Below are 25,594 nucleotides of genomic sequence, written 5' to 3'. Positions count from 1 at the left end.
ATATATATATATATATATATATATATATATATATATATATATATATATATATATATATATATACTATATTCTCTGGAATTTATATTATTACACATATATTAATCCATAATTATAATAGACCACAATTAATTTTGAAACAGGTTTTCTAAATTGCACCCATGCAAAGACAGGCCATCACTTAATTATTGAATAAAGTCAAAAACTATTCAAACTATTTTCAAATTCTTTCACCTATAAAAAGCTACATTATCGGCGGCTGTATATTATTTTTGTAAATTTTATCTACTGTTGCCAAGACGGATCGCTAGTACGTAATAAATTAGTACGTAATAAATTAGTCATGTAAAATGTTTAATTCCCCTTAGTCATTTTTGTACAATTAAATCACATTTCATGTGTTTTTACATTGTCACAGAAACCATGTTGATCCGGAAACTCACGCGTGCAAGATCACCACTTTAGATTTTATTTACTATATTGTAATGACTAATATAACATAATGTGGGAAATAAACGTCCATATTTGCATAAATTTACATTAATTTACATAGACATTTAATATTTTAACTCTGTTTTGTTTTTTGCACTTTATGATATCTTTTATATTAATGAAAGAAAAGATATAAAATAATAGGTTTAATTAAACTCAATGATAAAAGATATTACTGAAAAGATTTGAAAAGAAGGAATTCTTCAAAGATTAACTTGGTATCGACCATTTATAATTACATATAAAAAATAGGATATATAGATCAAATTAATAAATATAATAGATCAAGAAAAAGAAAAAAAAAATTTTAACGGACTTATTAATAGAGCAGAGTTACCATTTAATTTTTCACTATTACAAAAATACAGTGTCTTTTAACTATTTAAAATTATTGTTACCGTATTGGCAATTAACAGCGGTCGTAACATTATTGTAAATACTTTATTGTGTTTAATCTATGAATAATCAGATATTTTAAGATATTAGACATAATAATACAGCAAAATCTAAAACTTGAAAATTAAAAATTCTTTGGAAACTATACAAACGTCATGTGCATGGAGACCTCTGTCCCTTTCGTGTTTCTGTAACCAAGCAACTACACTTGTATAGCTGTGTTACAGTTTGAACGATGTCATATACCCTAGTCCTTAATAATAGCAACGCCTCATGCGTTGCAGTGTGGTCCCAGTATAGAATAGGCCATCTCTCCCTTTTCCGTGGGTGTCGTAAGAGGCGATTAAGAGAGAGCGAAGGATGGGCAGCAGTGTCCCTTTTAAAACATCTTCTAAGCCTAACTGCGATTGCCAATCTGCCTACTAAGCATGGAAACTACTAGCAAAACCCCCAAGGGATAGGCTTATGTTCAGCAGTGAGCACTTAAAGGCTGATCTGATGATGATGAGGGGTACCATGTGGTCACAGTAATACTGTTCTTTTATAGACTACGACCACTTTCCATTAAGAGGACCGTCAGCTTTTTTGCCATTCCAAGTTATACAAAAAAGATTTTTTTAATGAAACCAATATTAACTTAAACGAAAAAGTCTCGTTTGTAAAATGTAATCTTTTTTCCTGTTTCCTTAAATCAATTATTTTTCTGAAGATAATAGCGGTGTTCTCGTATGTCGGGCAGGTGCATTGATTTGCCATCCTCAAACTCAATATTATTATTCGTAAAATAATTAAATATGAATAAGACAAGATCAAATATTTCATGTGCGTAAGTATAAAGAACACTGATAAAAAAACTAGTCAGCTAATTTGCTGCAATTAGCTGACAAAAAGTTAACCCGTTCTTGAGGCTATATGCTCTATCTATATAATCTAAGATTGTTTTATTTTGAACACTAGCTCTCACTCGGGATTTCATCTGCATGATAAGTATATGTTGATTGACAGAAATAAAGAGTGTATGAGCTCTCCATTACAAATAATACGTGTATAACAAATTACATGATGATTAGTTTTGCCATTATGGTGTCAAAATGTAACAAACAAACTCAATTTCACATTAAGAATCACGCACACTTCTTACTGGATTTAAATGATTTTTTTTTATACAACTTAGAATGGCAAACAAGCTAACGGCCCACTTGATGGAAAGTGGTAACCATCACCTATAGACATGAGCATTACCATGGACATAACAGAGTATACTGTTTCGCCCATGATACCCCCATTCGTTGCCATTCCTGAAGACTCAGGTGTTATTCCTCTGTACCCAGTAAATTCACGCCATATCCCACCCTTCAAACCGAAACACAGGCATGCAAACACAACTGCTTCACGGTAGAAACACGAATGGGACAGAGGTATCCAAGCAATCGACTTTTGTACAAAGTCTCCCTCTGGTAAATACACAATTACACAATTACCTTGATACACAGATAGACAACAACTTTATACATAGAGGCAGCTTTTATCCTAATTCGTACACGCCGCTGAGTACAGGTGAACCATACACAGTTGCTCGAATGTTAATTTGTAAAATAAAGAATAAATACGTATTAATGTATATAAAATACAATAATGTCATAGTTGTTTACCGTAATCGTCACTGTAATTGTACATAAGTACATCCTCTGAATATAAATTGCATTTGCACATAGTATTGTACACATACCGCGGACAGAGTCGAAAAATTTTGCAATGTAATATTTATATTCCGTAGTAGTTGTGCCCGCGATTTCATTCGCATGTGCTATTAGTAATAAACCAAGGCCGTATATAAGAAAGGCGGTTTACAAATTCTTAACACTAGAGGACGCCACCCTCACAACAAGTAACATAAATTATTAAGATTGTGCCCCACAAAAAAAAGTATTTCAGTTGTGACAAAACCAATTTTTTTTTTAAACTAAACTACTTATACGATTTTAATAAAATTTCAATGGAAACAATCTGTAAGTGTATCCTTTCAAATAAAAAAGAACTTTCTATATCAGTTTACAAATGACGGAGTTATGAAGTAACAAAAATAAAAAAATACATGCAAAACCTTCCCAATGGTAAACTACCATAAAAAACAACTTGTTCCTTATAAGAGTCTATATTTAATAGCGGACAGCTGATATGATGATGAAAAATAAAAAATACAACCGAATTGAGAACCTATTTCTATTTGAAGTCGGTTGAAAATTCATAAATAATTAGAATTAATCGCAATTAATTTTGTAAAACATATTTTCTCAGTTTTATTTTTTAGCCATCCGTTGTCAATTAGAAGTAAGAAGTATAGGTTCATGACTCTCTTGTTTTTCTCAATCACTCGATAATAGATGGCCTTCCGAAAAATCATAATTAGGTTTTTTTTTTCAAGTTTCTCTTAGTAGCCATTTTAGTTATACTACACTGAATGACTAAATACACATACACGCTTGAGTTTGATACACCGTCGCTAAAATATACTGTTTAGGGATATTGTTTAAATATACACAGTTTATCACGCTATACGTTTTTAATGTCGGCAACAGAATAACAATCCTGGTTGAGAGGTAGGTACACATTTACAATTATATTTCACATTAGTGATGTACCCACAAACATTACACCTGGAAAATATAGGTTTATTTAGATTATTTAAAATAATATTCTGTAAATCTAAAATATCGTCACAATTAATTTAGCCATGAACGTGAACCGCTGAAAATGTTCAAAAACTATCGTTTTAACTTCAGTGCCGCATGTACAATACACCCATAACTACTTTTCTAACTATATTTAATATTACGCTTCAACGCCATTTTATTATAAATCTAAAATGAAAATACTTTCATGGGTAAAGCGTTCATTCTACTGTATACAACGCCGACATTTTCTGTCAATTTATCAAAAACAAATAATAGTTACTAATGCATAGATAATATGGATAACGATCCGATATCTATATATTGGATTTCTGTAGACATTGATGTCGGAAAAAACGGTATCACCCATTACGATATCGTCAATATCGATCGAATATCTATTTTCGAATATATTAAAAGTCTGTTATCCAATATCTATTTTCGAATAACAAACTTTTAACATATTCGTTATTATCAGCCAGTATATAGATATTGTAACTAAAATATATAGATATTGCATTATATTACCCAGCCCTATTTGTTACCTTATAGTGCCTTTGTTGCTTAACCAATCACTGTGAAATTTGATATATACGTACCATATAGGATGGAGATGGCAATAGGCTTAGATTATATAGATAGAGTGTCTGCGTACAAAAGCTTCAAGAAAAGCGGGTTAACTTTCTCGTACAAATTTGCGTGATAAATAGTTATGAGCGTTTCCTTTATAACTTCTATATTTATTTTGTTTTAAAATTTTTGCATCTTTTTAATGCGTAAAAACTCATTTTATTTATTAAATAATTAAATACAGATACGTCAACATACCTTATTTGCGTAAGTATATAGAACACTGATAAAAAATGTGTCAGCTAATTTGACAATTTGACATTTTTTATCAGTGTTCTGAAAATTTGACACGTTTTTGAGGCTCGATGCTCTATCTATATAATCTAAGGCTATAGGATACTTTTTATCCCGGTCTGTAAACATGTCTGTATCACGCGAACGAAAATACGGGTGTAGGCTACCAACCTCTTTCAAACCTATATAGTGACAGAAAAATAAATAGTGACGTTCTGGACAATCTTCTTGTCTTAGCAATTTTACGGAACTATATTTTGTATCGCGACTTATTATATCTGGATTTATTTAATGTAAATATTATTAATTATACAATCTCGTACTAAGTCTTTCTTTCTTTCACTCCTTCTGAATTTATATATATAAATATCATCAAGCACTCATCTCTACATTTCTACATTGGTGACTCCCTTTTGAACATTTTCATTCATCGATTTTTGGAAGAAAAAATGACGGAGAGCGGCACCGTTTCCACAGTACGAGACGACACGTCATCAGAGGTATTTAAAGTCGCAATTAAAGTTCCACCATTTTGGCCAGAAGAGCCAGAGATATGGTTTGCTCAAGTCGAGGGCCAATTTGCTATTTCAAAAATTACTAGCGATCTAACAAAATTTAATTATGTAATCGGACAACTCGACCATCAGTTTTCTAAAGAAGTTAAAGACATTATTATCAGTCCGCCAGCAGAGGGAAAGTATGAAAAGCTGAAATTGGAGTTGGTTAAGCGCCTTAGTGCATCCAAAGAGAAGAAGGTGAAACAACTGCTAATGCACGAGGAGCTAGGCGACCGCAAGCCTTCGCAATTTTTAAGGCATTTGCAGAGCTTAGCCGGACCAAAGGTACCAGATGAATTTCTTCAAACAATTTGGACCAGCCGTCTTCCTGCTCGTATTCAGACCATCCTTGTGGCACAACCTAACACAGATTTAGATGTGTTAGCGGATCTAGCAGATAGAATTATGGATCTCGCACCACGTTCACCTCATGTTGAAGCGACAGCTCGTGATGATGCAGCTGCAGGACCAAGTTCTAGCAACCATATGGCGAATGAAATAGCCGAGCTGCGCAGGCAAGTAAAGTCACTTACCATGCAACTAAATCGTCGCCAGCGCTCCAGTTCTAGGAAGCCTCAACGTAGCCGATCAGCATCAAGGTCTCATTCTAATTATAAGAAATTTCCCGTTTGTTGGTATCACCATAAGTTTGGCAGTAAAGCTAACAATTGTGTCAAGCCATGCGATTACAATCAGGAAATCTAACAAGGCAATCGATAGCGGCGACCAGCGATTGCCCAACCTCCTGTAGTCGCCTTTTCGTTATGGATCGTAATACAAAGACCCAGTTTCTCGTCGACACCGGAAGCGATCTCTGCGTCTTTCTACGATCACTACTACGACAACGTCGGCTCAAGACCAACTATCAACTGCGTGCTGCTAATGGTAGCGTCATCGATACCTACGGTTACGCACATTTAAACCTAGACTTAGGACTACGTAGACAGTTTCCATGGCGTTTTGTAGTCGCTGATGTAACAAAGTGTATTATAGGTGTAGATTTTTTATCCTTTTACAATTTAATGGTTGACTGTCGCAATCAACGTTTAGTAGATAATACCACTACACTCACTGCTACAGCTTCACTTTCACACCCATCCAACACAATACAGTCTGTAAAAGTTTTGATAGGTGATTCTAAATTTCATAATATATTAATTGATTTTCCTGAAATTACACGACCAGCAGGGGTACATAGGACTATTTCACACAATACAGTTCATCACATACGCACAACACCTGGCCCACCCGTTCATTGCAATCCCCGGCGTCTTGCTCCGGACAAGTTGAAAATTGCCAAACAAGAGTTTGAGTTCATGTTGGCTAATGGCACAGCTAGGCCTTCAGAGAGTCCGTGGGCATCGCCATTACATTTAGCTCCGAAAAAAGATAACGGTTGGCGTCCTTGCGGAGATTACCGTATGCTAAATGCACGGACGATTCCTGATAGGTATCCGATTAGACACATTCATGATTTTACTCATTCCATTTCTGGATGTAAAGTGTTTTCTACTATTGATCTTGTTAAAGCCTATAATCAAATACCCGTAAGCGTTCAGGACATACCGAAGACTGCCATCACAACCCCATTTGGTCTATACGAATTTCCGTATATGACCTTTGGTTTAAGAAATGCAGGTCAAACTTTTCAAAGATTTGTTGATGAGGTGACTAGGGGATTGGATTTCTGTTACTGTTATTTGGACGATTTCCTCATTTTCTCCAAATCTGAAGCTGAACATGAGCAGCATTTACGTATTGTCTTTGCCAGGATGAAAGAATACAACATTGTAATTAATACTGCAAAATCGGTCTTTGGCATATCGGAAGTAACCTTTTTAGGCTATTGAATTTCCGAAAAAGGTGCTAGGCCCCTGGATACTAAAGTGCAGACGATCAAGGAATTTCCTCCACCAAAAGATGTAAGGCAGCTTAGAAGATTTTTGGGCATGATAAATTTTTATAGGCGTTTTCTGCCTCATGCTGCCCAAATCCAGGCTCCACTTAATTCTCTTTTGGCAGGTTCAGTTAAAGGCTCTAGTCCTATTAATTTAACTGGAGACACATTAAAAGCCTTTGAAGCCTGTAAAGAAAGTCTCTCGAATGCTGCACTGTTAGCTCATCCAGATTGTGAATGTAAGCTAGCTTTAGTCACAGACGCCTCCGATACAGCTATTGGTGCAGTACTTCAACAATTTAAGAATGGTGCATGGGAACCTTTAGCATTCTTTTCCCAGAAACTCAGCCCTTCTCAACAAAAGTACTCACCATATGACCGAGAGCTATTGGCAATTTATGATGCAATAAAATACTTTCGTCATATGCTTGAGGCTAGACATTTTACAGTCTATACTGACCATAAACCGATCAGTTTCGCTTTCCATGAACGGAAAGCCAACTGTTCGCCTAGGCAGTATAGACATTTAGATTATATTTCCCAGTTTACCACTGACATTCGTCATATTTCGGGTAAAAATAATGTTGTGGCTGATACATTATCACGTGTTGATGAGTTGCAAACACCAGTCAGTTTGAAAGCCATAGCTGAAGCACAGGAAACTGATCCTGAATTATCTAATTATCTAGACGAACCAAATTCTTTACGTCTAGAGAAACGAGAATTACCTGGGAGTTGTATCTCATTGTACTGTGATATCAGTACAACAACTCCTAGACCATTTGTTCCTAAAACCCTCAGAAAGGAAGTTTTTGACAGCCTTCATTCTCTGAGCCACCCCGGGTCTAACGCGTCTGCTAAAATGGTAGCTCAACGCTTTGTATGGCCCGGCATCAGAAAGGACTGCAGAGTGTGGGCTAAGTCTTGTCTAGCTTGTCAGCGATCTAAAGTAAGTCGTCACGTGTCTGCTCCGTTGGGCACTTACGACTTACCTCGAGCACGATTTAAGGTAGTGCATATTGACCTTGTCGGTCCCATGCCTCTGTCTCAGGGATATCGGTATTGTCTCACTGCCATCGACCGTTTTAAAAGGTGGCCTGAAGCAATACCGATAACCGATATTTCAGCTGAAACTGTCGCCAAGGCTTTACTTTCAGGCTGGATTTCTAGATTTGGCTGTCCTGAGCAAATTGTTACGGACCGTGGCCGCCAATTTGAATCGGCGCTGTTCGTACAATTATCTCAGATTACAGGGTTCGAACACAAACGAACTACAGCCTACCATCCAGCGTCTAACGGCCTTGTTGAAAGATTCCACAGGCAGCTTAAGACTTCCATCATGTGTCATGCGAATAATACTTGGACGGAATCTCTTCCGTGGGTACTATTGGGCATACGAAGTTCTTTTAAGGAAGACTTACAAGCTTCTTCAGCAGAGCTTACCTATGGAGAACCTTTAAGACTTCCAGGCGAATTTTTCGACCGCCATTTTGAAGGTTCTACAGATGTCACTGATTTTATGGCACGTTTACGTTTATTCGCCAATAAAATCAAACCTGTTGCTGCTTCTCGTCATAGAAGTGACAAAATATTTATTTTCAAAGATCTTGCCACTACCAATTACGTTTTCCTTCGCGAAGACGCATTACGTAGTTCTCTCCAACCAGCATATACAGGACCTTATCTTGTATTGCTCAGAGGTGACAAAACCTTTAAATTGCTAATCAAAGGTAAAGAAGTCACTGTTTCTATAGATAGGTTGAAACCTGCCTACATTTTAAACGATCACACCACACTTAACAACCAAGACACGAACAATCCTGTAGCTAGGACTACTCGTTCTGGACGTCGTGTCCGATTTCCAGATTTCTATCGCCCTTAACCAGGTCTCATGGGGGGGAGTGATGTAGGCTACCAACCTCTTTCAAACCTATATAGTGACAGAAAAATAAATAGTGACGTTCTGGACAATCTTCTTGTCTTAGCAATTTTACGGAACTATATTTTGTATCGCGACTTATTATATCTGGATTTATTTAATGTAAATATTATTAATTATACAATCTCGTACTAAGTCTTTCTTTCTTTCACTCCTTCTGAATTTATATATATAAATATCATCAAGCACTCATCTCTACATTTCTACACGGGTAAAGCCAGTTTTCAATTTTTCTAAATGATTTATTTGAAAAATGTTCAGATAGTGTATTAAATGTTTATCGTAGAAAATATCGTATATATATATATATATATATATATATATATATATTCTTTATTGCACAACAAGAAGTTAATAACAAAGGCGAACTTATCTCTAAAAGAGATTTTTCTTTCTGTCAACCTAACACAATGGCATGGGGGAAAGAGATTGTTAGTAATGGAGACTGAAAATTCCATTGCTAGCAATATACCCAACCAGGTCGACCTCTTCACGGTTCCCCCTGGAAACTATAATGGTTAATTCCTGATGAATTCATCATGATGGGCTAACTGGCCTGTTTTCATTCTCATCGATCACCCTTCACTGGTGCTCCGCCAGCGTATCCCGTTAGCGCGGGCAGAATTACCATTCCATTTTTACCCATCGGAAAAAAAAACACAGTGGTATAGGAAGGAAGGAATATAATGCATATAAATATATTACAAAAAAATGTTGAAACTACTTATATTGTAACATTAAAATTAAAAAAAAAACTCAGTGATAGTTTAATGAGAATTTTATTGAAGGAATAACATTCGCTATTTACTTGGAAATACTGACCACTGATTTATTTAGGTTTTACTTGAGTTTTGAAAGTAGTTTGCTTTAAAATAGTAAACAGTTTACGCAAATGATATTGTTCTAGTTGTCTCATTTTCTTTATTTATATACCTATTACTGGAGACTGCGACCATCATGGTGCAATGGTAAGTACATTGCTTTGCGTAATGATGTATTGCTTGTCCACGATAACATGGCACGCACCTCCAAAATCTAAAGAATAAAAAATGTATGAGTAAAAATATTTATAAGTTTTGGACCGAGGAATATAATACTCTCTGGCCGGACCGCTACAGAAGATATTTCCTCACAAATACAAACTAAGCATCACAACTGTATAATGATCACACATATTGAAGTAAAAATAAACTCAGGTCTTTTACCTTTAAGCAGAAATTATGGAAACAAATATCAAAATAAATATTTCACGATGACATTCCAACTTTAAGCATCACTGATTTCGAAATCGTATATAATCTTTAATACACAAGACATTAACACTAAATAGACGATGACGAAAAACACAAAAAGGTGATAATTTCGCCCTTTGAATAATTTAGTTCATGTATTCTCATATTCCGGGTACATAATTGTTATACTTTAATAAAAAATTTTAGCAATTTATGTATATAATTGTATTACGCTTATATAAAGAAAGCATGTACTGACTGTACTAAACTTGCTGTGCCTAGAAACACAAAATTTTCCTAAAAAACCTCCACACCCACCCAATGAAAAAGATCTCTATCAATATTTCTAGTTTCTTGCGCCTTTCATAACCCTCTTGCATGCACGCCGATTCCACTCTTGACTTCTCCCTCAGATTACAATATATCTAATGTAATTTTTTATATAAAATAATAAAAAAAAAATGTTAAAAAACTAAACTGCTTGTACAGCCATGAGCCGAAAATTTTACGTAAACGATTATTGTTTAAACACAAATAACATTAGATCCGTGACCTGAGTCCGTTATACCCTTTTTTCACATTAACTTAATTGAGACTCCGATTTAATATACAAATTTATTTCAATAAACACGTAAAGAGCTAATAATAATTTCGTATTATATTTACTAAATTTTTCCATTACAGCCTTAGGAAATTCAATACTATAAATACCTTCATTAATATGAACTTCACATAACTACGTTTCGGACGATTTAAAAAAAGTTATGAAGGCAAAATACCTCATTTATGAAGAATAACAACGCGTCAATAAGAAATACCCCAGGTGCTAGAATACATTATGTAATGTTCATGACACTCATGTCTATTCAGGTATTTGTGTCTATGAATTATGACTTCCCATCACGTGGGTGATTAGCTCATTTGCCTTTTATTAAAAAATAAAAAGAAATATAAAACCTACTTACTATTTACTTCTTGACTGGCCATAAAATATTAAAATGTTAGAGACAGGATAAATTAAAAATGTGTATTATTTTCTTATACACTTAAAAAGTTTTCGCCAAACATCTACGAGAAAATTGCGGGAGTTCTTTTTTTTTTAAATTATTTATTCTATTGAAACTTAGATCACTTCCCATATTCACGTTCCAATTTCTAATGCCCCCTTTCTTAATAATAAACAGCTAGAATACATACGACCGCTCCTTCACTCACTCTGTCTTTACTCAAAATCGTAAATCTGAACTACATCAGCGGGAAATGGGAATACTTCTGGTTCTATTTACTCGTATCTATTAGGCCTTATCTTATTGTGTGAGAATTTTCGACAAGCAAACCACGTGCGACGTAACAACCTGTCAAGCAGATTCAACCGCAAAATCACTTTTAGAATAATAAGATTGACCGTCCTCAGAGTAAGCCTGACTTTCTTGCTACGTGATCATAATCTTATTATTGTTGTTAAGCGAACTGTTGTACAAAGATAAATTCTGTACTATTCACAGTAAATCTAAGTACATAACATTTACTTGAAGCTGTTGAAAAAATTTACTGCATTTATCCTCGTCATTATTGATATGTATCAAACTATTACCTCGACATTGAACTATGCTGTCAGTCGTAAATAACCTTTACACTTCCAATAAAGGAAAAATTGTCCAAAAGTCGTTTGCATTGAGTACCCTCTAGCTACTTGCATTTCTACTGAGCATGCTTTCATGATTTTATTTCGATAAATATAAGGCAAAACATAGTAACTAACTTGCTGGATACTTTTGTGATCGCAAATTCAAATAGATTTTGCTTCTAAAAAATACAAATTTTAACATAATTAATAAGAAAACAATACAAAATAAAGTATCTTATCAATTCTAAACATAATTATCCGAAACTATTCATAATTGGCACAAAATTTTAAAAGAATTTAAAAAGCCTTTAACCTAATTTATTTTTTTAACTAGTTTTGTAAAATTGTCACGAAGTTATTATGTTGTATGCATTAGTATTTGTGTATATGAAATTAATAAAACAAAATTGTTTATTGAAAGGATTTGAATTTAATTTAAAAGATAAATATCGTTATCTACTGTAACGATAATATTGAGCTCCATTTCGATCACCACCGTTAGTCGTCCACTCCCATTCGTCAAGATCCTGGTCATCGTTTCTCGACTGAGACCTTCCTACAGAATAATCTCTTTCCTCCCACATCTCTTCACCTGCTTGTTCCTCTTCAATTATCTCCAAATCTTCATCATCATTATTATCTATCTCCTCACCAACTTCGTCTTCTTCCTCTTCTATTATCTCCTCCAAAGCTTCAATCTTTTCTCTTTGTATTTCATATTCAACTTCAACTTCTGGTATTTCTTCCAACATTTCTCGATGAGCGACTAGATGTTGTCTGCTTCTTATTATCGGTAATTCTATTTTTTCTTCACATTTGATCTCAGATATTTCTTCTTTATATTTTTCTTCTGGTTCTTCTACTATTGGTTCTAATTTATCTGAGCTTTCAGATTGGTCGTTCTTACTTTCAGACCAAAAAGAAATTTTTTGCATCGATTGCATAGGAGTAACAAACGTCAATGTTAGAATAACAGATGATAGTATTATGCCTGATATTTCTTGTATGTCAATCTGAAAAGAAATATAAATAAATTTTAAATTACAAAATTAGTTTAATACCAAAATATATCGTAACATAATTCTTCGTATACCAATCGAACGTTAATTGTTTGTTCGTTTCATTAACATATATAATTATCTATTTCTAAATTCTAAGTCAATAATATGAAATTTTCAAGATCGATAATAGACATATAATTAAAATTCGTAATACCATCTTACCACTGATATCAAAGTGAATTCCGATGAAGTTCTGACAGTAGCTGCATTAGTGAGAAAGACGATAAACTGACATAAGTAGAGAGCATACGAAAGACGACTGATCAGGACCAAAGGGCGGCAACATAGGAAACCAACCAAAAAATCTGCAATATAAAATTAATTATTTTATCAATTACTTCATACTATAGATACTATGCATGTGACATCCGCCAGGTAGGTTATCAGCTTGTTTTGCATACAAAAATAATTTTTGTTTAATTTTTGTATGGTCTTATATTGCAAGCCACATGAAAACACTCGAGTCACTTAGAGAACTATGAAATGTAATATGCAGTGCTCTGAGTTTCATTGCGTTGTAGAATTTGAAACTAAACAAAAGAACCGAAGGCATGACTGAGTTTCAGTTTGAAAAGAAGAGTATATGGAAGGACAACATCGACAACAAATTCAGGAAAAACAACTATAGTTGTCAAAATGTTTTTTATGCTTTTCATGTTTATGTATGACGCTTATTACTTTCCATCAAACAGTACATCAACTTGTTTGACATTTTATGCTGCCTAAAAATCAAAATAGAAAATCTAAGATACATGAGATACATCACATAACTCATACAAAAGACTAAAGTATTACATCCACTTTACAGTAAAAATGTTGGCGACAAAATTATGTTTTTACGTTTCCTGTGTCCAAACTCTTAACTGACTTATTACTCTACCGAGATAGAATTAATGTAACAAAAATTCAAAAATACTATTGTGCCAACAACTCACCGCAATTTCCACTATGCACCACGTATATAATCCAAGCAATAGCCAGAGCAGATGCTATTGGAGCCAATGCTGCATATTGAGCTGCAAAGGTCACATTGTAGCGATATTGGGGGTAGCCTGAATCCATGCCAGCCCACAGCACCAAACCCCACAATGTGATGCTAAATAGCCAGCCCAGTGTTAGGAGGAACTAAAAAAATAAAAGATATTTAATTTTTTTTAGAACATATAATTAAAAAGGCTAAATTAAAATCACCAGCATACATTTAAAGTAGTCTTCTACTAGTAAAACTGACAATTCCCCTTAAATTAGGAAAAAAATTTGAACCTTCTATTCTATAGTTTCTTGCAATGCAATTTAATTGAAATTATTAATTAAAACACTCTTTAAATTAAATTAATAACAAATGGAAACATTTGATGAATTAATCAATTTTCGATTGAGACTACTACTGGACATCAGCAGACTGTCTCGTGGTCGGGTCGATTATCCTTTTAATGTAAAAACACCCGAATTAACTTACGAGTATTTTATTTGAGAATACTCGACTAGTTTCGGGACCAACCGGGGCCCTTCTTCATAAGCAACCATGATGATAACGTGAGTATGTCTAAAATACACGTACGTTAATATAATGTGTAGTTACAAAATTTCTAACAACAATGTTATTCTTTTTTTTTTAATTTTTATTCTATTTCTATTGAAATAAACTATAAGACTCTACTCATTTCATATAGAATCAAATTAGCATGAGATACTTAAAATCATTTTTCATTTTTCGACCAATACAATGTTTCTTTGAAAAATATTCAATTAAGTCCTGTACTACACAGTATTAAGTCCTGTACTCAACAATGTAATGGTCTGAGCACTGTTTTAACGACTTTAGATAACACGTTCGATATATCTTGAAATACCACTGTGGCTTGCAAATGGCAAATGCCTCTATTAACTAAGAACTCTAATAACCTTAGTGCCGTGGTTGCAGTGGTAGTAAAACGGAGTTGTTACATTAGTTAGGCAGCCTCGATTTAATAATGAAATCCCGCTATGCGTAAGGAATCTCTCTCATTGTCTTGATAAAAGATAATCTCTTTTGTGTTCACTGCTAATTCAGATTTATATTTTGATAATCTTCAAAGCCTTGCATTTATCTTCTTAAGAGATTTGCAAAATAATGATGCAATGTAGGTAAAGATATACAAGTATTTCACCATTCTGATGGATTGTGTCAAGAATGAGAAACTATGATGGACAGGTAAAATAAATAGTTAAAGTATAGAAGCTATTCAGATCATTTTATTATTTATTAATTGGGAATATGGTCTATTTTAGTTCAAATTTATTTAACAACTAAAATTTGATTTATTAATTCATCATTACCGTGAGGCAGATGTGTTCGCATGGCTGTGTTGCGGTTTTTTTTTTTTATAGGTGATAATGAAATAGTTACCTCACCCACGCTATCGGTATACACCGGCGGGATACCAGTGAAGGATGATAGATGAGGATAAAACAGGTCAGTTAGCCCATCGTGACGAATTCAACGAGAATTGTTCATGATGGTTTCCAGGGGGAACTACGCGGAGGTTGACCTGATAGGGCATATTGCTAGCAATGGGGCTGTCAAACTCCATTGCTAACAATCCCTTAACCCCGCTGTGTTCCGGTTAGAAGGGTGAAGGATGGCAGTGAATTTACAAGGTACAGAGACATAACACCTTAGTCTTCAGGAATGACAACGCATGGGTGGTGTCATGGGCGAAACAGTATACTCTGTTATGTACATGGTACTGCTCATATCTACAGGCGACGGCTACCATTCTTCATCAGGTGGTCCGTCAGCTCGTTTGCCATTCTAAGTTGCAAAAAAAAAAAACAAATTTCCATACATATAGGAAAATATATACCTTTCCATGTGCTGAAGTTTTCTTCAGTGCGAGTCCTAAACTGAGTCCAATTAAATACGGAGTTGAACGATGAAACGTGGAAGTATAACTCAGTCGAGCTGTTCTATATAACTGGCTGACGCTGAAGAGAAACGATAACATAATTAATTTTATATTATTTTAATTAGATAATTCTTGATATCTCTATGTTTAGATAAGAAGACATATTTTTATAAATTACTGGAGGTCCCGTACTATTTTTGTAAGCAGCTGTTCCCTCTGCTTATTTAGTGTAGTTTAACCTCGCCTTCAGACAGTATTGTATTAGCCGTTAACAGTCCACTGCTGAACATAGCCTACCTCATAAAGGGTGTTTTATTTATTTATTTATTTACTTATTCATTAGTACAAATATGTGTACATGGCGGACTTAATGCTAAAAGCATTCTCTCCCAGTCAACCATAGGGAAGTGTCAGAATACTCGAAATTGTTTTGCCAGTAGTTGCCACGCTTGGCAGGTGGGTTAGCAATCGTAGTTTGGCCTTTGGTGATATTTTAAGAGGGACGCTGCTGCCCATCCCTCGACCATAAGCTCCCTTAGTCGCCTCTTACGATATCCGCGGGAAAGGAAGGGGTGGCCTATTCTATGCCGAGACCTACACGGCTATTTTTTTTGTTGATGGATGAAAATGGAATGGTAAACCCGCCCGCGCTAACGGGATGCGCTGGCGGAGCACCAGTGAAGGGTGATCGATGAGAATTAAAACAGGCCAGTTAGCCCATCATGATGAATTCATCAGAAATTAACCATGATAGTTTCCAGGGGGAACGCCGAGGAGGTCGACCTGGTTGGGTATATTGCTAACAATGGGATTCTCAGTCTCCATTACTAACAATCCTCCCCCCCCCCCTACACGGGTATAAGGTATTCAGGTAGTATAATACAGGAAGACTATACCATATAATCGTATATAATACCTATCAGTATATTCAAAAGTGGACAGCTAACGACAGAAACATTGGTTGTAAAATCAAAGATTGCATTGTAGCTAAGATCCCGCTGCTGACTTCTGTGTAAGAATTTTTAAAGAAACATTTAAATAAAAGAAAATAGTAAATATAATACAATACACCCAAATTTACTAATCTTAACTAAGTGTTAAGGTTATCTACTAGTAACCGCAATCTAGAATTACTAGGTGAAAATAGGTAATGGTTTTAATACATGTGGTCATATTGCTGTTTAATAAGTTTTACACTAAATACAAGTTTATTCTTTTCTAAACACGGTAACACATATGATTACCTTTAAAAATAGCCGAGTAAGGGTCGCCAGCATCTAAAAATTTGTTCCATTTGATAATTCTATTGATACAAGTCATTGTTTCTTTTTGATAAAACAAAGACTAAATGGAATCACATTTCTTTTTTTTACACAACAACATAGGATTTTGATAAAAAAAAATGTAATGACCGCAAGTAAAGGTGAGACTGAGAGCAGGCAACCCGGATCATTGTTTTATATTTTAGCTCATGTTTTATTTAATTCAACTTTCATTAAAAAGTCTTGTACCTGCAAAAGTTAGCGACGGAGTCTTTGGCTATTAGCTCTCTTATAATTTGTGCTTTTCATCAAAACATATTGCATATTAAGTACATCACATACATATTAAGGCTTATAATACTTAAATCCATAAAGTTTAAATCAGACAAATATATAGATAACATGGTGTTGGGGAGTGTGATGGATTTCTCTGTTTTTACGGTGACTGTTAAATATTTAATTGTCTTTATAACAATGAATAACATCCGTATATTTTGAAATTTAAAAGAAAATCAGTGACAAGCAAAATAAAAATAAATGGTTGTTAAATAAGAAACGAAAAAATGTTGCCATCTCCAACAGTTGGAAGTACTTTCGATGGGTAATAATTAATTGTTTATATTTCATATAGGGTCTCGCATTTTGTAACTCTATCCTTAATGTTAATTTAACGTCAGTAATGAATACCAAATTTCAATTTCAAGTTAATCAGAGTCCATTTACCGCAGATTGATTTACTAATATTATGTTATCGAGTATAGGCTGTGTAATAAACTACACACGCATCTGTTATATACACATACATTATATATAAATTGTACAGTTCAATTTCATTAGTTACTCGGTGTCAGTCAACAGAATTAAGCTAGGTTAGTGTATCATGGATGTGGGGCAACACTGTTCAATAGAGCTTAATGAAAAGGTAACCAAGTTTTTACTGAAATCATCACAGAAAATATATAAAAAAAAATAGTAACAAATCGATGGATCAATCAATAAATCAATTTGCATATCAGCAGAGTGTATTGTAAGGTCTTAATTGATAAAGGTAACAGTGATTTTGTATCCAATCAATATTAAATTTGGTATACACGTATATATGGAATGGAGACAGAAGCTACTACATCCCGCTTACGCAGACAGCCTGGAGTAAAAGCTAGTTAAAAATAAGGGCATCTCACCTGGCGCCGTGGTAAGCCAACATGGTGAGACGATGATCACGAACCGTGGTGTATCTTGAATATGCCGCTAACAGATGAACGACTGGCAGTAGAATTTTAGAGAGGCCTTCTCTAGATTGGATACCCCATACAACAATCACGCCGAGTATAGTAAGCTGCATGTCTAGTGCTAACTGATGCGTTTGTGGTGCACACTGAAAAAGGTAAATAATTTTTTTTAACCTAACGTGTGACTTTCCAAGAAATGCTTGCAGAAAGAAGACTAAGTATACATCCCATGTTAAGGATCAACCTGTGAGTTAAATAGAAAAGTTATAACTTAAAAATATTATTAAAGATGACGGTGCCATTCCAAAAAAATATTATGTGATTGAGACTGTGGCATTGAACTTGTGACCCTTCCCTATAGTTGACTGGGAGAGAATGCTTTTAGCATTAAGTCCGCCATGTATACATATTTGTACTAATGAATAAATAAATAATAAAAATTCTAAAACGGACGGGCGAGTCGAACCCACAACTTCTACTAATGTTCTTACAACTAGTAAGAGCATTGGCTCTGAACCGCCACTTCACCGGGCTACAACCCAATTTAACTATCGATCATCAATAAAGTTATGCAATTTGAGATAGTAAACAATTCGACGGCCCACCTAATAGAAAATGATAATAGTCTTGCCTATTTATGAACGGTATATTGTCTATGTATGAACGGTGCCATAGATATAAAATACACTAACGCCCATAGCACCCCTCATAAGTTACCATTCCTGAGAACTAAGATGTTAAACATCCATACCGTGTATTTTCATTGCCATTATCTTACCCAACAAATCGAAACAGCAATGCCAATATAGCTACTTGGTTGCAAAAATACGAATGAAACAGGAGGTACCCAAACAGGCGATTATTGTACAATAAGTTATTAATTTAGTTTTTATAAGTAATTACACAATATGCTTAGTACATTCTCCGAGTCTCTTATTAATACTCATTTCTCTCCATATTGTAATATATTAAAACTTTATTGCAAGAAATATTTTAGAATGAAACCGAGCGATATAAACCTCATGTTGAATGCAGACGTCGTCATAAAAGTGAAATAGTTTATCACTTGCAGCTTATACGGACTAAAGGCTTAGCGCAACGCGATATTGCCTCCTCGGTACGGTATATACTACATATATTCAATATCCGTATATCGTTCAGATTCTTTTATACACTATAGAGTTTTTAAATTTATAAAATTAAAGAAATATGTACTATTTTAGACACAATAAAACGATATTATTTATATATCATTTGTTAAAAAATCGTATAAATTTCAATACAGACCTGCTCAGTAGTACTCGCAATAAGGATGGTATATGTCAGTGAAATTACAGAACATATAATACCAGAGGGAGACTTTGTACAAAAGTCGATTGCTTGGGTACCTCTGTCCCATTCGTGTTTCAACCGTGAAGCAGTTGTGTTTGCATGGCTGTGTTTCGGTTTGGAGGGTGGGATATGGCGTGAATTTACTGAGTACGGAGGAATAACACCTGAGTCATCAGGAATGGCAACGCATGGGGGGTATCATGGGCGAAACAGTATACTCTGTTATGTCCATGCCACTGCTCTTGTCTATAGGCGACGGTTACCACTTTCCATCAGGTGGGCCGTCAGCTTGTTTGCCATTCTAAGTTGTATAAAAAAAAACTTTAATCCTTAGGACTGACAATACATGACAAATGAGGGGAAGGGGGGGGGTTGTTAGCAATGCGGACTACCAATCGCATTTCTAACAATATACCCTGCCAGATTTACCTCCCCGTAGTTCTTCTGGAAACCACCGTGCTAAAGACCAGGTGTATTTATTACGATACTAACTGGCCTGCCTTTTCAGGTAGCTGATGGTACTGATACTAAAAAACTTAACACCAAAATCTTCAAACTCACCATATCCTCAAAGCCAAAATAGTTCTGCACGTACAGGAGATTCCACCACCATCCCTGCTGACAGACTTCGGCGTTCTTCGTCACGAGTGTTCCCCACATCGGCCCCTCGGAGATATTATCCCAAATATAGGCATAGAACAGTACCACGGCTAGCAGAGCTGGGGATAGTCTGGAAACATTTTATAAAGAACTAACCTTTTATACATAAAAACTAAAATGTCCTATATACCTATTTTAACTATTAAAGTGTTTTGTCACTGTCTTTCAAATTGAGAAATTAGTGCAAAAGAAAAGAACAAAGCACTCCAATAGATTTATAATAATAATATTTATTTAATCAGACTACATAAGGCCCATTTTGTTAGTTATAAATTGACTTAACCTATGTTAGTAAATGAGCGGTCATGATGCTCTTGCATTGATAACCTGTCCCACCCAATATTTTAGGACGGGACAGTCCATTTTACCGGCAATTTATAAGAGATTAAAGGTTTTTATGAATAACGGAGCTAGACTTTAAGGGATTCTTGCATTTACGAGTAGATATTTCGATAAACGATTGTTACTAGAAGAAATTCTTTATATTTTATTCTATCTTTTTTTTTTTATTATGTACCACAGAAAATTTTATTTGTATTTATTCGTAATATCCATAGTTTCATCTACTAGATTTATCACTTTCCATCAGTTAAGCCATTTATTTTGTTTGTGCTATTATTAAATTATCCTTTTAAACGAGTATTCTTTTTTTTTAAATCACGACTTGTGAACACACTATCCTGAATGAACATCACGCTCCATGAATGCTCTCAACCGCAAAAAAAATCTACTTTATAGTAGATTTTAAAAAAGAAGAGGTTATCCTCTTCTTTTTTTTAAATCTGTTAAAAATCAGTTTAGGCAGTACCTTAAAATATGCTATTAATTTCACGTATGGTATATAGTATAAAAGGCTTATATGATTATTTTTTCAAAATTTTGAATTTACTTTCTACTAGATATTATTAATTTTTTTTAATTTAAATTGATGCAAAATGAGTTATGTTATTAAGGCAACGGACAGATTGAAATTTAGTGATTATTTTCTAAAACATACAAACAATAATATTGTGATGTCCAGCAACTAAGGCTGTCCAATAATTTGAAATATTAAATAACATTGACATTGTTTGGGCCGCAGAATAAATCATTCGAATGCTGGAATCGTAATCCTGACTGTCACGCCGCTTGTCACAGCGATTATGACAGATTTAAAGAGTTGCAACTCTGGGACAAACATCTCGAAAGCTACTTGATTCGACATTACTAATCTTTTACTTATAGTTTAAAATTGATTTAAAATAGTTTTTGTCAATAAGTAAATAAATATGATTTTATTTCTTCTGTCTATTTTTTTTTATATATATATATATATATATATAAAATACATCAAATTATGTGGTACGCGTTAAAAATACTGTATGTTACAATTCATTTATTTGTTATTACTTGACTCTTCAAAGGCGTAACTAACATTCATTAAATTTTACAAAGACGTATTTGGAATGAAAAGGACACCGCCTACATTTTATTATATAACGTTTATCTAGACATCGTTACGCGAACAAATTCACAAATAATAACGCGTGTCGTCTTCACGAAGATGCGAGTTTGCCAATTGAATATCTACAGGCGTTTACATAATTTCTTTGTCCTGTCATTGAAAATATTTGAATTTAGAATATTTTATTTATTATTCTTGTTTTTATAGTATACATAAATTTAACTTCGGAATTGACAGTTTTTTTTCTTTACAAAAATCATCTTCATGGGTTAACATACATATACAGAATACGAATTATTATTATTATTATATCAGCCGTTAACAATTCACTACTGAACATAAATCTCCCTCGTAAGTAGGATTTTACCATTAAAAAATGGGTGAAAATAGAATGGTGACTCCGACGGTGCTATCAGCATACACTGGTGGGGTACCAGTGACAGATGATAGGTGAGGATGAAAGCAGGTCAGTTGACCCATCGTAACCAATTCAAGAAGAATTAACCACGATGGTTTCCAGGGGGGGCGTGTGTTCCACGTAGAGATCGACGTGATAGGGTATGTTGCTAGCAATGGGGCTGTTAGAACCTAATACTAATAATCCCCCTTTTTGCAAGTAGTTGCCACACTTGTTGGGTTATCAACGGAGGTCAAGCTTTGGTGATATTTTAAAAACTCTCCTCTGAACTCTTGACGAATCGAAGAATAAGAATAATAAAATGAAAACAAGAATTATCGAAATTTGTTAAGAATTTGCGATGTAATCATGTAACATAGTTACACAATATATATAATTATATATATAAAGATGAATTGAGAACTTCCTACCTTTGGAATTCGCCTAAAAATTTTGATATTCAATGTAAACAATTTATTTCCTATTCACATTTTGAATGGCATTATGTACTGTTCATAACAAACATATTTTTGTGTCCGAAATAGAATGTAACCCTGTAATGCTATCAACAAAATTATTTACGGAAATACTCTTATACATTATATATAAAAGGGATACAAGCATATTGGACAAATAAATATGAATTGCTGATAACTTTAGTACAATACGTTTCTACGGGGAGGTCGGTATTAATTTCCCTGACCGGAATAATCCTTAATAATATTATATATGTGAAAGTGAGTGTTTGTATGTAAACTGTTAGCGTCTGAAAGGCTTAACCAATTACTATAAAAATTGGTAAATATGGGATATGCTCTGTGAGGTGGAGAAGGTTATAGGCTACTTTTTATCTAGGTCACTGAACGAATCCCGGTCCCGCGAACAAAGTCGCTGGTAAAAACTATATTGACATAATTCATAACCTCCTGAATAGTTATGGACAATATATAGCAATACCTATATATTAGTCCAGTAACAGACATATTATATATCAGTTATCAAACATATAATATCGAAATAAAGAAACCGATTGAAATAAGTATGGATATTCGACTGGTATGAGCGATATAGAAATAATATAATAACCTTTTTTTCCGTCATATCAGCTGATATGATGATTATTATTCTTGATAAAAAATTTACAACTTCATATGTAAAAAAGTATTTCAGTGGCCAATACAGAAGTTAATCTCTGCCACGATTTATGTTTATAGTCCTTCCCATAAACATAGTATCTAAAGTCCTACCTATCTACTTTTTTCTATCGACTTAATGTTTTGAACGATATAAAAATAGTTACAGATGTAAATAGAATTAAAATATGTTTTATTTTTATGTGTATGTTACACTGTTATTTTTTTTTTCTCAATCAGCGAAGTTTTTACTGTATTTATTTCATAATAATTCAGCCATGATTAAACTCTATTTTTTTTTATATACCACTGAGGTGGCAAACAAGCATACGGTCCACCTGGTGGTAAGTGGTGACCGTCGCCTATAGAGACACCATGAACACTACAGTATAAACTAATATTTTACCTAAGGTATCGAGACAGCAGCCTCCTAGGAGCACCAGCACTGGTGAATCGGTGTGCCATCAACACTCCGCTGAGGAGTAAGAAGCAATCCGTGTACATCCAGCCAGCTCGACACCAAGACCAGAGGGGAGAACTTACTGTCTGAAAAGTGATTTAAAAATAACACGTTAATTATAGATAATCTAAGATATCTATTATTTTAGTTACAATGTTTACATATTGTTTCAATAATATGTTAAAAGTCTGTTATCCAAAAAATAATGTTGGGAAACAAAATTTTATATATTCGAAAGTAGATATCCGACCTATATGGGCGATATCGAAATGGGTGATGACCTTTATTCCGCTATCAATATCTAGAGGAAACCCAATATACGGATATTGATCGATCTCCATATTACCCATGCCTAATAAGTACAGACATTGTCTAGTTATAATTTTATTATATTAGGAAAATTAAAGAAAAATTAAGTATTTTAAAAATAAGTTAAATTTAATTATGAAATATTCTTGTAATTGTTTTCTTTCAACTCTAAAATAATACTTATCTTTATATTTTTAAAGTTCATTAAATTCATTTTAATCTCAGATAACATAATTTTTTAATTAAACTAAACCATCTAGCATAGAAAAAAATATAATTATAAACTTTGATAGGTTAAAAAGAGAAAAAAAAATTACCTAGCATCAAGCCCACGTCACTTTGAACAAAACAACCAATCAAGTGCGAGTTGAACTCCTACGCTGAGGGTTCCGTACATTAAGGATTTTTATTTTATAAGATAAAATCCCTCTACAAAAACCGGCCCCGAAGTTTCGTTTCGATTTCATGGTAAACTTTAAGATCATTAAAGTCCCTCTATAGTCCACTGCTGAAATTAGATCTCCCTCATATTTCCCACTACAGATTATTATCTGGACTCTATGGAACACATTCGATATTGTTAATACATTTTCGCACCAAGTGTCAAAATACACGTATTCGATTATTCTGACATTTAAGTTGGAAAGAATGCTTTTAGCATTAAGTCCGCCATGTACACTATATGTATAACGCATATATGTATTAATAAGTACATAAATAAATACAAAACACAAACAAACTCTAACATTAATCCGTTAACTATTTCATTAGTTAACCTTGTCTACAACCATAGTTGAATATTAAAGACATGAGTCACTTGAGCAGCGCACGCGCACGTTTCGCCATACCCGAGGTACTGGCAACGAGCCAACGTAGCGCTACCCCCGAGTTAAAACATAATTCTTTTAAAAAAAAATAATTATTTGTTTAAAACACATTTATTAATTTATATTAATAATCTAAAATTATTATTAGCAAAAAAAACAATATCTACAATCACAAAATATAAACCGAAACTGAAAATAGTGTTTTTTATGCAACTTAGAATGGCAAACAAGCTGACAGCCCACCTGATGGAAAGTGGTAACCGTCACCTATAGACATGAGCAGTACCATGGACATAACAGAGTATACTGTTTCGCCCATGATACCCTCCATGTGTTGCCAGTCCTGAGGACTTAGGTGTTATTCCTCTGTGCCCTATTAATTTACTGCCATATCCCACCATTCAAACCAAAACGCATCCATGCAAACACAACTGCTTCACGGTAAAAACACGAATTCAATCTTGACAGAATTTTAATATCTAAGTAAAACCTAACGATGGAATTATTTAGCTAACGCGTAACCTTAAACACTTAAAAAAATAATCGAAATGACAAGAGCCTCTTTATCTCTAAAGTCAGTTGAAAATAAAACAACCATATAACGTTTAAAGGAACAAATTTTTTTTATTTTTGTTAAGTATAATGTTCATAAATAGATCCTGTTTATAAGAATTTTACGTAATATATCCAAGAAAAATATTCAAGTACACTCATGCAGGTGGCTCAGGGCCGTTCCTTATGGTGGTCTATGGTGGAGCCCTATGTTCAGCAGTGGACAGATGGCTGAGATGGTAATGATGATGACACTCATGGCTTATAAAATTGGCCATACTTTTTTTATTCGAGACAGTCTTACTTTTACGTACTCGTAAATATACGAAATTTTTGTACTTATGTAAATGATCTTTGTGGATTTACG

General features: G+C 34.1%; 2 protein-coding genes across 2 annotated transcripts in view; one reads left to right on the top strand and one right to left on the bottom strand.

The window, feature by feature from the left end:
* The first annotated feature begins 4,870 nt into the window (after window positions 1-4,870).
* Window positions 4,871-5,683, top strand: LOC128200850 (uncharacterized). Its single transcript, XM_052895569.1, has one exon. The coding sequence runs from the start codon at window positions 4,871-4,873 to the stop codon at window positions 5,681-5,683; it is 813 nt and encodes a 270-aa protein (XP_052751529.1).
* Window positions 5,684-12,082: 6,399 nt separating this feature from the next.
* Window positions 12,083-25,594, bottom strand: part of LOC113523318 (uncharacterized) — a 28,112-nt gene continuing 14,600 nt past the window's right edge. Inside the window, exons 6-12 of the mRNA XM_052895621.1 lie at window positions 23,486-23,625; window positions 20,007-20,175; window positions 18,066-18,259; window positions 15,581-15,701; window positions 13,670-13,859; window positions 12,897-13,039; window positions 12,083-12,686 (exon numbers count right to left, since the gene is read on the bottom strand). Of these exons, the coding sequence (XP_052751581.1) occupies window positions 12,126-12,686; window positions 12,897-13,039; window positions 13,670-13,859; window positions 15,581-15,701; window positions 18,066-18,259; window positions 20,007-20,175; window positions 23,486-23,625 (1,518 nt within the window). The 3' untranslated portion in view covers window positions 12,083-12,125. The remainder of the gene's footprint in view (window positions 12,687-12,896; window positions 13,040-13,669; window positions 13,860-15,580; window positions 15,702-18,065; window positions 18,260-20,006; window positions 20,176-23,485; window positions 23,626-25,594) is intronic.

The sequence above is a fragment of the Galleria mellonella genome, unplaced genomic scaffold, assembly GCF_026898425.1.
Source record: "Galleria mellonella isolate WM207_F2 unplaced genomic scaffold, CSIRO_AGI_GalMel_v1 utg300, whole genome shotgun sequence".
Taxonomy (NCBI): domain Eukaryota; kingdom Metazoa; phylum Arthropoda; class Insecta; order Lepidoptera; family Pyralidae; genus Galleria; species Galleria mellonella.
The sequence above is the reverse complement of the archived record's forward strand: the minus strand, read 5'-3'. Positions and strand labels throughout refer to the sequence as shown.

Coding starts and splice junctions, on each gene's coding strand:
- LOC128200850 (XM_052895569.1), top strand. CDS start 4,871: ATGACGGAGAGCGGCACCGTTTCCACAGTACGAGACGACACGTCATCA.